Source organism: Rhinoraja longicauda, chromosome 12 (assembly GCF_053455715.1).
Source record: "Rhinoraja longicauda isolate Sanriku21f chromosome 12, sRhiLon1.1, whole genome shotgun sequence".
NCBI classification, from domain to species: domain Eukaryota; kingdom Metazoa; phylum Chordata; class Chondrichthyes; order Rajiformes; family Arhynchobatidae; genus Rhinoraja; species Rhinoraja longicauda.
The window spans coordinates 10676588-10695019 of NC_135964.1; the positions used below are offsets into that span (position 1 = coordinate 10676588).

Below are 18432 nucleotides of genomic sequence, written 5' to 3' on the forward strand. Positions count from 1 at the left end.
TAATACAAATGTAATGAAATGTAATTCACAAAAATATAGCCAATGTACATGCTTAATTTTATTGTTTTTTTAATTCAAAAGGGAAAGGTCACAATTTATATTTCCAAGAATACTTGTAGACCTGGTGAGCCTATAAAAATGATAATGCAGCAAATGTTTTCAACATTAAAGATCTATCAGACACCATCCTAGATGCCCAGCAAAACCACTTGGTAACATGCTGACACACCACAAAGGAGGAATTGACATATTTCATTATGTTGTGACCACCAAATGTTACCGTTTTTTTATATCTGCACAAAATAATTTAATTCTTTGGTCCCATTAGTTTTGTACCTCAGCTGCCCGACTCCAGAAATATGAAGATCATGCAACAAGCATTATACAACATAACTTCTCCCTGTGTACGTGTTTCAATGTCCAGTGATTCCACTCCTCCACTTAATGTTCAGACAATATTAGAATTTTAACCAGCACAAGGTTTACAAGAATAACTTATAATTTACAGTTTATTAAAATGTCTCTTCATCTGAATAATCAAATGAGAGTTCACTTGTTGGCAATTAAGAAATGATTCATTGCATGAAATTCAATGAGATATTAAACTGAACTGAGGCAGATTATAAAGCATTCCATACATTTTTTAATTCAGTAATCATGTGGGCTTTATTTATATTTAACATCTTTAACCAAAATCCATAACAATTGTTTTAAATTGTTATGATGTTTCTACTGTTTCCAGGAATTATTCTAATATGCATGAAGCTTTATTGATCATTCTTTCTTTTAAGTAGGAAAAAGAAAAAGGTTAAAGTTAATCGAACTTTGTGTTTGGATAACTATAAATTTGCAGGAGATCATAAAAATGCAATCAAAGATAGACACAAATTGCTGGAGTAAATCAGCAGCAAAGGCAGCATCTCTGGAGAGAAGGAACGGATGATGTTTCGGGTTGAGACTCTTTTTCTAATCAGTCTGAAGAAGGGACTCGACCTGAAACGTCACCCATTCCTTCTCTCCAGAGGTGCTGCCTGTCCCGCTGAGTTACTCCAGCATTTTGAGTCTATCTTCGATTTAAACCAGCATCTGCAGTTCCCTCGGACACAAAAATGCAATCCTTCAGTCATTTTCTTTCTCCAAGGGTTTTCATTTAACCCTAGAAAAATGTTATCTATTAAGTTGAGATCCCCTGATTCACTTGCACGCAAGCTGGTGATAAATATTTTAATTTAATCATAGCACTAGGTTCTAAATATAGAAGTGTTTAGTCAGCATTATACGGCATGAAAACAAGCCATTCAGCCCGGGGTGTTAGCCTTTAAGTACCTATCTGCACTAATCCCATTTTCCAACCCTCCCACTGCAGTGTGCGAAGCTATGGCCTTAAGATTATGTTGCGTAGCACAATGAATAGAAGCATTTTTCACTTTTTCTTTAAGGAATACAGCATGTAAATAGGCCTTTCGGCCCACACTAGTTCTATGTTGTCTCCCTTTCTCATCCTCTCCCTTCACTTTAGGGGCAATTTTTTAGACCGTCCAATTAACCTACAATCCCGCACATCTTTGGGGTGTTAGAGGAAACCGTAGCACCTGGAAGCAAACCCAAGTGTTCACAGGGAGAATGTGCAAAATCCACACTGAAAGCACCCGAGGTCAGGATCAATCTGGGATATCTGGCACTGTGAAATAGCAGCTCCACCAGCTGCACAATGGTAAGAACATTTTACAGAAACTTTTCTTATAGTTTCCTATGTGATGGTAAAATATCTATATTATAAAGGCTAGAGGGTATCCAAACATACCCTCCACCAGGGGATATATCCTCCATATATATCCTTCACCACCCACCAGATCATTGCTATTTCTTCATTTTCATCAAAATCTTCAGATGTATTCAGTCAAGCCCTGACAATTTGTTCTGCTTTAATACATCATTCATATAGCATTTTTCACAATGAATCAACGCCAGAGATCTCCATGGGTTTTTATACTTCTTCTATAACAACAGTATGCAAAACTGGACTCAAACCAGAGCTTGGCCACATTGTATAAAAAACCAACTACTTTAAGACCATGATCCCAGAGAATAAAAAGTCAATTAGGTTGTTTTTATAGTTTTATCAAACTTGCAGTTAATTATCCACTTGAACCCTAGGCGTCTCTGTTCATCTATTTTTGTTCGTGTCTTTTCATTAAGTCTAGAATCCCATTCGATCTCAAAACTGATCTACATATCAAATTTCATGTTTTGTTGTTGATCAAGGCTATATTCACTATAACCATGCCCGATTCACAAAGAAAAGTGGACCATGCACTAATACCTTGAATACGACCAATCTAAATCCTTCTCCTCTGAATAATATTGCTACGGACAGAATTAAAGAAAGAATACCCCTAGAGTCTGCGAGAGTGGGGGCGGAAGAAGACTCATTGACGGATAATACGGCCATAGACCTAGGAACGGAAAAGACCATGAGCAATACATGCACTCACCAAGAACCATGCGCACAATCAGCATACGAGAAGAGGCTTCAGGTCTGCTCCTGCGGCAGGATGAAAATAACATCTTCAAAGGGCTTGAAAATACATCAAGGAAAGAAAGGGTGCTTGAGGGAGGGAAAACAGGGACCTCGCATTGATAAGTACTTCCTGAGAAGTCAATCAAGTCAGTCGAATGAAGTCCAGCGACTGGAGTCTCACCAAAGTTCGCAGGACATCAGCCCCCCTGATGAAGGAAACTCAAGCACAGTTATGCAGACAAAGGAAAATATGGAGCCCATCCAGCCAAGAAAACCAGCAATGGAAAAAAGATCAGCGGAAGAAAATCCCGCGTGAAATGGCCTGGAGCCTCGGAGAAGAAAGAATGGGAGACCATAAATGCAGACCTGACCAATATCCTACAGGGTGTAAGGGGTACAGTCGAAAGAAAGCTTGATAAGATGGGGGACATTATCTATGGCTATGGAGCAGAGCGATATGGGGTAAGGGAGGAAAAGGAAAGGGCACCCGCTTTGGAAAGCAAGTCCAGACGGCAAAAGGAGATGGAATGTCTAATCCGGGAGAGAAGGCAGCTCAAGAAGCAGTGGAGGAAGGCTTCTGATAGTGAGAAGGAGGGCATCAACATTCTCCAGGGAAACATCAAAAGCCGTTTAGCAACCCTGAGACGAGCAGAATACCTGCGGAAGTCACGAAAAAAGAAAGAACGAACGAGATCACGCTTCTTCAAGGATCCCTATAAGTTCGTAAAATCACTTTTCATCAAAGAAAAGGGAGGAACCCTGAAAACATCAAGGCAGGAGCTAGACGAGCACCTGAAAAGAATACATGCTGATGACAAAAGACACCTGAAGACAGCTATTCCATCGGACATTCCACCAATTGAACAACCAGAGCACCAGATGGACATTAGTCCTCCAAAGTGGAGGGAGGTGGAACGGACAGTAAAGCGGGTAAGAGCATCTTCAGCCCCAGGGCCAAATGGGGTTCCGTATCGACTCTACAAGAGTGCTCCTGATGTTCTTCGCTTCCTGTGGAGGCTAATGAGAGTGGCTTGGGAGAAGAGAATTATACCCAAAGCATGGCGCAGGGCAGGTGGAGTCCTGATTCCGAAAGAGAAGGAATCCACAGATATCAGCCAATTCCGCCCTATCAGTCTCCTCAATGTAGAGGGTAAGATCTTCTTCAGCATCATAGCTCAGAGGATGACCAGCTATTTAGAGAGAAACAACCTTGTGGATACAACAGTCCAAAAAGCAGGCATCCCAGGGTTCTCTGGATGTCTCGAACATACCAGCATGATTTGGCACCAAATCCAGACTGCAAGAAAAGAAAAGAGAGATCTGCATGTCGTTTTCCTTGACCTTGCCAATGCGTTTGGAACTGTCCCTCACAGTTTCCTGTGGGCATCCTTTGACTTCTTCAGGATACCAGAGACCATCGCAAGCCTTGTCAAGGCTTATTTTCAGGATCTGCAGCTGTGTTACACCACGCCAGACTTTACCACCCCATGGAACTGCATGGAGATTGGCATAATGGCAGGGTGAACCATCTCCCCATTGATTTTTACAATGGCTATGGAAGTCATCATAAGGGCCTCCAAGTGGGTGGTGGGAGGCAAGCGGCTGAAGTCTGGAGTCTGGAGTCCGTCTACCACCCATCAGGGCCTACATGGATGACATGACAGTGGATGAGATGGGAGAGTGTGGAAAAGCGGAAGATCAGCTGGAAGGACATGTGGGAGATGGAGGCGAGCAGGATAAGTTTCCTCATTCGGGCAACCTATGATGTCCTTCCTAGCCCAAAAAATCTCAACCAATGGCTGGGCGAAGATCCATCATGCCCCCTGCGTTCAACACCAGCCACGCTTAAGCACATCCTCACTGGGTGTAAAGTAAGCCTCTCCCAAGGACGGTACACCTGGAGACATAATCAAGTGCTCAAATGCCTGGCAGCGACTCTGGAAAGCAGGAGAACAACCAACAATGCCCTGCCGCCCAGAACAACCAACCCAGTTATGCCAATTGCCTTTGTTTGGGAGGGGGAACAAAAGCAACGGAAAATTCCACCAAGGACAAGGTTTGGACAGCTGGAGGCAGCCCGGGACTGGCAGATGCTGGTGGATGTGGACCAACGGCTTACAGTTCCACCAGAGATAGCCATCACCAACTTGAGGCCTGATCTTGTCCTCTGGTCCAACTCTCAGCGCATGGTGTATTTTGTGGAGCTCACAGTCCCTTGGGAGGATGCTGTGCAGGAAGCCTTTGACCTTGCAGCGGAGGCAGAACAGCGGGGCTGGAGAGCAAAGATCTGCCCGGTAGAAGTTGGTTGTCGAGGATTTGTGGCAACATCTACCGTCAGACTGATGAAGGACCTGGGGATCAGCGGACAAGCCCTACGCCAGGCTATCAAGGAAACATCACAGGTGGCAGAGCGGAGTAGCCAGTGGCTCTGGCTGAAGAGGAAAGACCCAATCTGGTCTCCAAAATAAGCCGGCTAGGCAGATGCAGAGGGGGTGGTTCTGGGACGCCAGAATGCACTGCTGAGCCTACTGGAGACGTCGTGGGTCCAATCAGCGAAACGTCGATGAAAGTAGGTGCCCACTTGATAACCCCAATGACGTGTCTGCCTAGCCTTTCTCAACATCGGAGGAGAATAGGTGAGTGCATAAGCCTCCCATCACCACCGGGAGCAAATTGACATTTGGCACTTTGGATTTCTAACATCTTGTCCTGTGTATTTGGAAACATGTGCTCAAATTCATTGGTTTCTAGCCAATTTTCTACACAGAGCATTTGACATAGGTCCTCTTGTAGCTACATGCCTGACTTTTCATAATAATCCTTCAGAGACAACTTACACAACAAGACTACATGTAGTATGTGTACAACTAATTATTATACACACCTGGATATGCAGAGAATGGAGGGATATGGATTATGTTCCGAGAGGTGAGATTAGTTCAACTTGGCATCATGTTCGGCAGAGACATCATAGGCTGAAGGGCCTGTTCCTGTGCTGTATGGTTCTATATAATTAATTACCTCTAAAGTACAGACATGCTTTCATCAGTAAGAATGGAAAGTTATTTGTACACTGGCACATTGCTCAAACAGGAGAGAGGAGTGTCAGCACTTTATCAGTTTTGCTGGTTTCAACTACAAGAAAAATGTTCATTTGGGCAGCGTGGGAACTCGCTCACTTGCAGTGGCAGATAGAACCTCAATTTAACATCTTTCAAAAAGATAAGCATTCGCAAATTATTCAGAACTGGTGGTGTACGTGCTATCAAAAAATCTACAGGCCTTACACTGACAAGTACAACTGTTTGAGCATGTTGGACGGCTCCTTCACTACATCACAACAGAGACTGCACATAAACGGGCTGCCTGGTGTAAACCATTCTGCACATCATGGAGCTCACAGAAGTACTTTTTGAAGAAAAAAATACCTATCACTGCTAAATTCAATAATAAAAATACAACTGAATCACCATTTTTTAAAGATGGTCACATGCAGCATTGCACTTCAGTTGAGACACTAATTTAAACACACCCACTATTCTCACATTTGATAAGACGTAGGAGCAGAATTAAGCCATTCGGCCCATTGAAACTGCACCACTATTTTGCAGTGGATGCATGTAAAGTGGTGATGCATGTCAGGAGGCAGGCAATAGTGCATGGCAGATATGAAAAAGGGGGGTTCAAATACTTTGAGTTTGAACTGGACTTAATTTTACTGAAAACTATCAACAAGATTAAACATTAGAAGCTTCTTCTTTCCCGTCAAAAAAAACCATCTTTCTTCAGCTCGATAGATTCACCAGCCGTAACCTTTCAACATCAACAACTTGTACTCAATTGGCTAAACAGCCCACGAGTTTACGGAAATATTATAAAACAAAATTAGTGCCAAGCCACATTGGAATACTGTATATTAAAACACAAAAGGACACAGGGTGCAGGGGTAACGCAGAAGGTCAGATAGCATCTCTGGAGAACACGGATAGGTGACATTTCAGGTCGAGACCCTTCTTCAGGCAATATATTAAAGCAGATCATTGGTTCAATTCCAAGAATGAAGATAAATTGTTTGAAAACATTTACAGAATGGTACAAAAAAGCACCATTTTACTTTTTAGGATCAGAAAGGGGGAAACTCAAAAATTGATTCTAGTTCCAAGGAGTATCTTAAAAGAGAGAGACAGACTTAGAGAGGAAGACCAACCAGACAATAAGTGGATGTCAGGTGACGGTGGCTGGGCCCAAATACATCAAGGGCTACAGGCCAAAATCATGGATGATCTCTGCCAATGAAGCATCTCTACCGGATGAGCCAAATGTCGTTTACGCCCATTTAAAGCAGGCAATGTTCCACCTCAGCGTGCCACCCCACCCACACTCGTTCTGTCCCATACACTCTGGAGACAGATCTGCTTCCACGAGGTTAACCCCTCGGAAATCGGCCGGATCACATATAGTCGCTGGACTCTGAAATCGTGGCCAATTAACTGACCACCATTTTCATCGACATTTTCAGCAGTCTACTGTCCTCATCTGCTTCAAGGAAACCTCCAGCAGTACCCAAGGGAAATAGTGACCTGTCTCAATGATTAGCACCCACCAGTTCTAATGTCTACCACAATGAAGTGCTTTGAGAGATTAGTATTTATCATTACCATGTATGCTGTTTGCTCTGCAAGCTTCATGTGAATATAAGGAATTTCTTTGCACCATGGTAAAATAGCCAATAAACTACTCGGAATCTGAATCAGGAGTAAGCTACCAGGCCCCTCAAGCTTGCATCCCATTCAATATGATCATGGCCTCACATTTTCTCTGCCATTTCTCCATGAGCCTCTATTCATCAATCTGTCAAATATCTATGCACCTTAAAGATATCTATTGATCTGACCTCCACCACCCTCAGATATTCATTAAATTCATCCTGAAGTATAGCCTTGAATATTGAAGAATGAATTGCTTACGACTGAATGATCGAATTCCAAACCGAGCAAAAAACTAGAATTGAAGCACGGATATCATGGAGGATTCAAAGACTGGGAATACTTAGAGATAAAGGGTGCAACTACAGCTTATCCAAGAGCCAAATAAAGTTAGCACTCAGGAGAAAACAGAACGTGTAGGAAAGAACTGCAGATGCTGATTTAAATCGAAGGTAGACACAAAATGCTGGAGTAACTCAGCAGGACAGCCAGCATCTCTGGAGAGAAGGAATGGGTGATGTTTCGGGTCCCTTCTTCAGACCCAGAACTTGGTGTGTTAGGAAATGGGCAGCAGCCTCTAATTTATAAACCTTCCTGCCTGAGATTACAAATGATTTTCCACAAAAATATAACAAATGTAATTCAATTAATGGCATTTACAGAGTTGCATCCTTCCAAAAGAATTGGACTTTAAAACATTAAAGTACACCAAGTGGTAGCTACATACAAGAGGTTTGTTCGCAAGCTATGCCTGTATGAACTGCATCAAATACAAATCGCACCAGCCCACTTCCATTTCTTCCAGCTACTGACAATTAAATAGATGCAAACAGATCAGGTCCAGTTCCATGCAAAATCAGAATACCGTTCAAATGGTTTCAAACCTAACTGACCACATCCCGTTCCGTTGTCACAAAATCCAGCAGCTTCATATGACCAGCAAAAATGAACTTCCCAAGGCAATAAATATTGCTCACCGAGCAACAAAAATGTTACACATTGCTCTTCGCCCTATACTTGGCTAAATCAAGATATACATGGAAAACGTGGCAATCATTCTGTTAGTTTTGTCAATAAACTCAATTAGACTTTCCAGCACTGTTAGGTCAAGTCAAGTCAAGTCAAATTTATTTGTCACATACACATACACGATGTGCAGTGAAATGAAAGTGGCAGTGCCTGCGGATTGTGCACAAAAAAGAATTACAGTTACAGCATATAAATAAAGTTAATAAGTTACTATTAGTGTCGACAAAAATTTAGTCTCTGGGGTTATAAAAGTTGACAGTCCTGATGGCCTGTGGGAAGAAGCTCCGTCTCATCCTCTCCATTTTCGCAGCGTGACAGCGGAGGCGTTTGCCTGATCGTAGCATCTGGAACAGTCCGTTACTGGGGTGGCAGGGGTCCCTCATGATCTTGCTTGCTCTGGATCTGCACCTCCTGATGTATAGGTCCTGCAGGGGGATGAGTGTAGTTCCCATGGTGCGTTCTGCCGAACGCACTACTCTCTGCAGGGCCATCCTGTCCTGGGCAGAGCTGTTCCCAAACCAGACTGTAATGTTGCTGGACAGGATGCTCTCTACAGCCCCAGAGTAAAAGCAATGAAGGATCCTCAGAGAAACTGCACTCAAAGTAAGGATCAGAAGGTGGGTAGTTGCAACTTTCTACCAATCACTTCCTACAAGTTATGGTTGCTTGGGTAAAGGACAAGCTAAATTTGGGTAATTAATTCAATGCTCTATGCAACCACATGCAATTACTTTCTTGCTTTCTCTGGATCTATAAAGCGTCTTTGAGTATATGAAAAGCGCTATATAAATGTAATGTATTATTATTATTATTATTATGATTATTTTACAGAACAATGGAGGAATGCTTAAGATGACATTTTTGCAAATGAATAACCAAACAAAATGTATGTTTTCAATACCACCCCTCAACCAAACAGAAGACTTTAAAAGGAATATTTAGACATTAATCACCATAGCAAAAAGGAACAATTTTCATTTATTAAGTAATTCTCCTAAAATAATACACTTCCCAATGTTCACAGTTGTTTTCATAAAACAAGCATGCAAATTACAGATTCAAATTACAGCTTCGAATCGTTCAGCCGAATGTTTCTAGATTAAGAGTTAATAAAAAAGAATAAAACAGAGTGTTCCCTTTCATTTACATTTTAAAATTAAAAACTAGCAACTCCTATTTTTCGGCAATCAAATACCACAGGGTGGGACACTGGCAAGTGAAAAGCACTGGCCCAATGCTGCAATGGTGCTTTATCACAATTATTGTCTTTGCATCTTTAGTTGGGATACATGAATCCAAACTGAGTTCGGAATGCATTTTTCCAGTTACTTTTAAGTGCTTGTATTTTGTGAGGCTAAAGGTTTTAGAATAAGCTTTTTATGCCAGATGCATTTAGATTTAACCAACAACGGTTAAACCTTCTTTTCTGTCTTACCAATCTGCAGATTCCAAGACAAAAATAGTGCATAAAAACAGAATAAAGCATTCCGCATAAGAATGCCAGCACTATCTAGTTTACTTCAATAATATCTCTACATTTTCAAAACACATTAAGCTTCAGATTGCACAAATTATTTGGAAAAAATCTGAGAAAAATTTCTGCATATTTAGAGACAAAATTATTAATAAAGCAGACGTTGTCACTGGATAATAATGGGCGTTAGTGTTTAGCCTCTAAGTTTCCATTTTATTTTGACTTATTTGTACATCAAATGCTGCAGCAATGAAGAAACCAAATGTGAACTGCAAAGTTGCTGTAAAGGTCAAACCAGAAGATTATCTAAACAAAGCGGAGAAATCTATCGTTACAACAGACGCTTACTTCTCTGGTGCCCACATATAAAGGAGCACTAAATGCAGGCCGCAGTGTTTCTCAAAAATCTGCACTCTGTGGGATACTGGTATTATAAAACATTACAACGAACTGGGCAATTTCTAATTCTAATACCCATCACGAGCACACTTGTGAATGAGTTTGTCAAAAACGCCATGCTTCACAGTCGTTTAAGAAATTATCACTTTTTACAAAAGATTTTTAAATGTTATACGTACTTGTCATCAAAAGCACGTTTCCAAAATTCGGCAGCATCTGCTTTTGTGATGCGAAAGTTGTCACCTTGAAAATGGCCAAAAGGGAAGATGGCTTTGATTTCTGCAAGCATGTGGCTAAAGATGAGCGAGAGCTTTGTAAGATTTCTCCTAGGGAAAGAAATAGGTAACGCATCAGAATACTAAATATTTCAATCAACTCCAAAACAAATTTAAATTTCACCTTACGCTCTAAAATTTGCTGCAGACCACAAATTTATGGTCTGCAAATGAACCCAAGTACAAACATGCACGTGGAACCGTCCTTACCGACAAGAGAGACAGCACCCTACATACCAAATGAAGCAAGAAACTTTAAACAAAATAAGTCAAAATTACTTTAAAAAAGAAAATTCATCTTATTTCCAAACATTAAAAAAAATCATAATTGGCCATTCTTGTTGGAAAATGAAAAATTGTAACAGTTACACACAATACTGTCAATATTTTTCAACACAAATATGGCGAGGTTTGGGAATGATAAAGTAAATGAGGAAGTCTTGAACTTACAGGCTCAGCTTCACTGGCATCTCCCAATGGTGATCCAATGTTGTAATCTAACACTATGTACAAACATGCTGCAACTTCCCAGGAGTAATCCTTCAGAAAGAAACTAGTATAGGAATAGTTCCTTGTGCAAAGAGAAACAGTTGAACGGGAGGTTGGGAAATACAATATCAATGTTTTAGTTTTAATTAATGGAATTTTAAAATTTATAGTTGTCCTGAATTGTTTGTCTTTAACAGGTTTTCACTTTGTTTCCTTGATACAATGTGTTGATTCAGAGATGAGAAGCATTCAACATGTTTCTGCCCTGAAACAACAGTTTTTGAAGCCTGTTGAGGATAAAAAGTTTTAAACAAAAAGTAGAAATCAGGGAATTCTCAACCCAACTTCCAAAATATTTTAAAGGTGGATAAAGCTGTGCACGGCCAGGACAAATAACAAAGAAATTAAAATTTTCTAAATTAAAATTTCTAAAATTTAAATTGGTGACTTAAATACGAATTAACAGTTGAAGTTTATTAACTCCACTGGGGAAAGATCACCGCTTTCCCTTGTTTGCAGAAAGTCAAGTAGAAAGCACAATTTGACCCTAAAATATAGGCGAAAAATCGCAGATGCTGGAGATCTGAATGAAAAATAGAAAATTTTAAATGGAAAAAGCAAAGCACGTAGATGATTAAGTAGCATCTATCGAAAGAAACAAAATTAATGTTTCAGGTTAGAGACCTAAAATATAGATACATCCGGAAATTGAGAATAATGATGTGCAACAACTTTATTTTTAATAAGAAGTGCGCATACACTTCAATAATAATATTAAATGTTGAAAAACCACAAGCAGGTTTTTTTTCAGAATTCTGATCTCACTATTTCTTCAGTTGAAGAGAAATGCAATGAAGAGAAATGCAACTTGAAAACAAAAAGTAAACATTCAAAGATGTTGTACAAAAAAAAAGTTTTGGCAGCTGCCAGAAAGCCTTCTGTGCTCGATTATAAAAGAGATCTTGTTTAAATGCATGAAGTGAACCAACATACACACCAATTAGCCTGTTGTTCACTTTTTACAAGTTCAGGGGACCAATGTAAAGATGTCCTTTGACCCAGTTAATCATTTTTGCCGTATAGCACAAACAGAGCAAGGACTACGTGGTGACAAACAAAAGATCTTGTATATTTTATAATCAATACATATAAAAGTTTGACCGGATTGCAGAAACTCGAGTCCACAGTGCAAGGCTGTGTCAAATTTGGCAAGTGTTGAATACCTCATCAGTATGTAGAGAGAGTATATAAACAACTGTGAGAAATGGAAATATCTTTATACTACAGTGAGCATTGTGATTCTGGCATACGATGTTTAAGATGGGTCAAACTAAAGATGCTAGAGCAAACAGAAAGTAGTCAGGTACTGACCCAGTGGCACTAAATCCTTCCAAAAGAAAAATGAATACACAAACAAATACTGCACTGGAATTGTCTATGTGGCAGATGTGCTTGTTGAGTGCGGAATATGTTCAGTTCACAGAAGTCAAGGCCAAGAAAGTCTGCCATCATAATCTTGGGGACATCAAAAACTACTGGTAAATATCACATTCCTGTCAAGTATTGCTCTGGAGGAACATGCAGACGTTGGTCACTGAAGGAATAGATTTTTTTAAGTATCGTCCAGAAATACCATATAATTTTTATTGTATCTATTGTATCCGCTGCTCTAGATGTAATCTATTGTATCCACTGCTTTAGATGTCAACTTATTTACATCGGCGAAACCAAACGCGGGCTCGGCGATCGTTTCGCTCAACACCTTCGCTCAGTCCACCTCAACCAAACTGATCTCCCGGTGGCTGAGCACTTCAACTCCCCCTCCCAGTCTGACCTTTGTCATGGGCCTCCTCCAGTGCCATAGTGAGGCCCACCGGAAATTGGAGGAACAACACCTCATATTTCGCTTGGGCAGCTTGCAGCCCAGCGGTACGAACGTTGACTTCTCCCCCTTCCCAGTTCTCCCTCTATCTTCCTGTCTCCACCTATATCCTTCATTTGTCCCGCCCACTTGACCTCAGTCTGAAGAAGGGTCTCGACCCGAAACGTCACCCATTCCTTCTCTCCTCAGATGCTGCCTGACCTGCTGAGTTACTCCAGCATTTTGTGAAATATAATTTTTAAAGTCATTTTATAAGGATTTTTAAGATTCGTGCCCTTACTCTTGGAATTGAACAGATTTTAAAAATGTAATACAACTTAATTGCAACACATCAGTCTAGAAAAGGGAATTTTTTCTCAACATCTGTATGCGACAGATTTGGAATCAATGGGTTAAAATCAAATGCAATTTTTAGTGCCAGCAAAAGCACTTTGAGGAAATTCTCCTAGCTGTGTGAAGTCAGCCAGAAAGACTGTGTAGGGTTGCCAACTTCCTCACTCACAATAAGGGACAAGGTGACATCACCGCCCCACATGACCTCACCCAGCCAGCAGCCACGTGCTCGCACTCCACCAATGGCGGCCGCCCGGGCGTACACTGTCAGGGACTACAGCGGCCCCTGGCTACAGTACCATCCGGGCCTACAGTGCCGTCCTTGCCTAATACAGGACAAGGGCGGTCCCGTACGGGACAACCCAATTTAGCCCAAAATACGGGATGTGCTGGCTAATATAGGACAGTTGGCAACCCTAACTGTGTGGTACTCAAGGATTCAATGAAACTATTCTCATTACTGAACCCCTAATTCAATGGATTAACCGATTTGTGATACCGGTCATGGACTTGGAGATATGCACCTTTACAATTAGAGTTACAGAAAAAAAGGTTTCATTAAGCTATTTCCTGGTAAAATTTTGTATGTTCATTCTTCCCAAAGCATAATTACTTTTAGTATGCTTCTCTTTTCACTCCAATATTAACAAAGCAAATCACTCGGGCTGCTATGGTCACTGTGGAGGTCATCCTTTAAATGGAGAGACACAAAAAGCTGGAGTAACTCAGCGGGACAGGCAGCATCTCTGGAGGGAAAGAATGGGTACATTTCTTCTTCAGAACAAGAAACGTCACCCATTCCTCCTCTCCAGAGATGCTGCCTGTCCCGCCGCTGAGTTACACCAGCTTTGTGTCTATATTTGGTTTAAACCACCGTTCCTTACACTTTAAATGTAGAGATTATTTTAAATGGGTAGCACCTTCTTGGGAATATTTATCAAAAGGTTTGATTCGTTCCTTTCAGCTGTTCGATATTTTATTAACTAGAAGAGATTGATAATGTACAATTTTTAAATTACATCTGCAGAATTGCTTCACCAATGAATGCATGGAGATGGAAGTTAGATACTTAAATTACTAAACACCTGTAGTTCAATATTTTATCAAAACTAAAATTCAATCTTACACACCATGCAGTCACTAAATACTGTATGGTATTCAACAAAAGCCTGCCGAGCTGGTTTCCTTGTACATGCAACTACATGCAAATGCCTTGTAAACCACAACCTGGCCACAAAACCTTTGCCTGCCTAGTAAAGGCACAACTGACCTCAGCAACCATCAACTGCTGTGTATTAAATTGACAACATTCGTGTTAGGTTTGTAGTTTATATATAATATTGAGAACAAGTTTAAAAAGAACAAATGTATTGTCATTAATGAGAACAAATTAAAAAATCAATGAAAATCGTCAATCTACAAATTCGAGCAACGTTACGACATGAAGGAACTGCTGTACATACATTGCAAGAACAATCCAGCTAGTCATGCTCTCTGCCTTATCCTCAGAGAATTTAAAATTCTCTTTTGCGAGTACTTACCCTACTCCTTTTGAATCCCAAATTAAACACACCTGTTACTTCCAATAATCTATGCACATATATATTATATAGCCCTAAATCTTTCCTATCTTTTAGTGATGCCCTCTAGTTTCTTTCCTCAATTTACGAAAATTTAACAAGTTTACATTTTTACACCTTCACCCATTCGTGCCTTCTTGAAGTCTATTACTATCTTTGTCAGTTCACAAAGCTTCCAAATTTTGTGCAATCTGTACACCCAAGTGATTATGCATATAATAAAAGCAGAGATCTTAATACCATTCCATGCAATTCAACAACAATTCTTCCCTCCAACTCAACTCCAAAACAACTTTGTCACTGATATTTTCCAATCAATCACACCTGGCTAATTTTCTATCCATTGTTATTTTATTAAATTGGTATTTTAAGAAAGTCATATTATGAACAAACACAATCAGCCATCTAGTTTGACTAGTTTATTCCCTTGAGGGAATTCACCAACAATAAATATGGATCATAAATTGAGTTAACTATGCTTTAGAATTCTTTCATTTCCATGCTGGGACAGATAGGTGAAATGAGATAAATTAATTGAGATTTCACATGAACGCATCAATCATTTAATGAAAACCCATACTGTTTACATCTGAAACTGAAAAGCAGAACAATATTGAACAGTGCACTATTGATAAACTGGAGACTATTTATTTTGTTTCTCTTCAACATCTATTACACCCGGCTTCAGAAATCTCTTAAAGCAACACCTTACAGTCAATGCTAAATGCTACATGCTAAATGTCAGCTTTGTTTATATTAACATCTGCATTTAACAAAATGCACACAAAAGACTTGCTAAGATTGCGGGGGGGGGGGGGGGGGGGGTCAGTTTTGGTTCCATTCTTCCTCTCGGTTTTCATAAAGTGAAAAGGAAGACGCGACCTGAAACTCCATTCTCTGTCAGAGTTTACAGATCATCTCAATGCAATGCAGTCAAACCACTTTACAGTCAGGATCAGGGCAGTTAGTTTCTTTCCATGCACAGGTGAACATCCAGACAGTCCTTCTCACGGGCTCATAATCTCTGATTGCCAGAGATGTACAGTAAGTGTAAGAAAATAACTGCAGATGCTGGTACAAATCGAAGGTATTTATTCACAAAATGCTGGAGTAACTGAGCAGGTCAGGCAGCATCTCAGGAGAGAAGGAATGGGTGACGTTTCGGGTGGAGTCCCTTCTTCAGATGTACAGGTCTCCTTTTGAGAGAACAGATTTGGATAATACAATAGACAATAGACAATAGGTGCAGGAGGAGGCCATTCGGCCCTTTGAGCCAATGTGATCAAGGCTGAACATTCTCAATCAGTACCTCGTTCCTGCCTTCTCCCCATACCCACTGACTCCGCTATCCTTGAGCTCTATCTAGCTCTCTCTTGAATGCATTCAGAGAATTGGCCTCCACTGCCTTCTGAGGCAGAGAATTCCACAGATTCACAACTCTCTGCCTGAAAACGTTTTTCCTCATCTCAGTTCTAAATGGCCTACCCCTTATTCTTAAACTGTGGCCCCTTGTTCTGGACTCCCCCAACATTGGGAACATGTTTCCTGCCTCTAACGTGTCCAACCCCTTAATAATCTTATACGTTTCGATAAGATCTCCTCTCATCCTTCTAAATTCCAGTCTTTCAACATATGACAGTCCCGCCATCCCGGAAATTAACCTAGTAAACCTACGCTGCACGCCCTCAACAGCAAGAATATCCTTCCTCAAATTTGGAGACCAAAACTGCACACAGTACTCCAGGTGCGGTCTCACTAGGGCCCTGTACAACTACAGAAGGACCTCTTTGCTCCTATTCTCAACTCCTCTAGTTATGAAGGCCAACATTCCATTGGCTTTCTTCACTGCCTGCTATACCTGCATGCTTCCTTTCAGTGACCGATGCACTAGGACACCCAGATCTCGTTGTACGTCCCCTTTTCCTAACTTGACACCATTCAGATAATACTCTGCCTTCCTATTCTTACCACCAAAGTGGATAACCTCACACTTATCCAAGATAAGAGGTAGAGATCTGAAGAAGCGTCCTGACCCAAAACGTCACCTATCCATGGTCTCCAGAGATGCTGACTGACCCGGCAGGAGAATGGGGTTAGGAGTAGAAATAGATCAGCCATGATTGAATGGTGGAGTGGATGTGATGGGCCAAATGGCCAAATGGCCAAATTCTGCTTCTATCACTTATGACCGATTGAGTTACTCCTGCACCTTGTGCTCCACACGAAACATTTCTGAATTTAACTTCATTTTGCTTAATAAAATAATTATTTAAAGAAACATTTGAATTTAATTAAAAGGAATTTAAATTTGGCTTGATCCAAGTTTAAATTTTTGAAAGATTTCAGAAAATGTTCAAACTCGCACAAGCTAATCCTCAGTCCCCCACCCACCCCAAAGCCCAATTACTGGGTCAAAAATATGTGTTAAAAAGTACAAATCAATTAATTAGCAAAGAAGTGACTCCACATTATCCGAAATCTTAATTGGTTAAGATGGCTTGTGAAGATGAAGCTTGACTTCACATGCACCAGCTACAACAGTACAAGCTTCAAGAAAATGGAACAGCATAAACACCCCAAGAATTGCTTTGTTACCAGCAGAAAAATAGCCAACAGAGCCTGTCAACTCCAAGAGCCAATGCCCGACATACGTCAGAGCTATACAGCAGAAACAGGCCCATCAGCCTAACTCATCCATGCTTAACCTAGCTAGTTCTACTTGCACAAGTCTGGCCCATATTCCTCCAATCCTGTACCTGTCCAATGGCATTTAAATTCTGTAATTGTACACGTCTCAATCACTTCTTCCGGCAGCTGGTCTACTCCAAATAAACGACTAATAACTGCTGTCCACAATATTTTCACATATTATTTCTTATACAGTAATTGCATTTACTAAAGGTTGAAACAACAGAATAAATCATGTATTTTTTTAAGAAAACATGCAACAAAATGAAGTAATTTGGTTGTAGCCAGGAAGTCAATTAAAATGTTTTTTTCCATGACATAGGAACTATTCTTGAGTTTTCAGTCCTCTAAAGATGACAGCTCACAATTTTCAGCTAAGTGAGGGAATATATACTACAAATGACAATTGGACAATTGATTCCCTATTTGTGGAGACAGTCATGACATTTGCCACATATCACACATGTGTAAATATTTTCCAGATCCTATATGCAGGGGGTTCAAGGGATAGGTTTTGTGGGTGATTGGATGGGGATGGTCATAACCAATCATAATCCCAACAAAAAAACTACTGTTGCAGCGTTTGTTTGTAGATCACACACATTTCACACACTGTGCACCAATGACAGGGTGAACATTTAGCATGAAAGAGAGAATATCAATGAAGCAGGTGCTCAGGTAGGTGCTTAGAGTTAGCAACAAAAGTCTCGTAGCCCATTGAAATTTCTCACATCTGCAAAAGTGGTCTGCAAGAGTAATGAAGATCTATCCAGATGCACGATGCATGATTTTCGATACTGGTGCACATGGCCTCGATTCTTGTTATTTACACAATACACTGCAATCTTTCATTGAACCACATCTAAATGAAGATGTCAGTGGAGAAGGCGTTCCACACCTAATAAAGGTCAACCTAGAATAAGGAAGTTACAGCTCATCAAACTACGAGTGTCTGGTAGTGAACACAAAAACATGCTCATCGTGAGGGCAACAAAGACTAAAAACAAAAAGAAATTACTCCTTTACATATATTAATCTTTGGTAGACAATAAGCCA

The 18432-nt window shown here is 40.5% G+C and overlaps 1 protein-coding gene across 1 annotated transcript in view; it reads right to left on the reverse strand.

Annotated features, from left to right (window-relative positions):
- cblb (Cbl proto-oncogene B, E3 ubiquitin protein ligase) overlaps positions 1 to 18432 on the reverse strand; it is a 137943-nt gene that overhangs the window by 53144 nt on the left and 66367 nt on the right. Inside the window, exon 2 of the mRNA XM_078409000.1 lies at positions 10309 to 10455. Coding sequence (XP_078265126.1) covers positions 10309 to 10455 — 147 coding nt within the window. The remainder of the gene's footprint in view (positions 1 to 10308; positions 10456 to 18432) is intronic.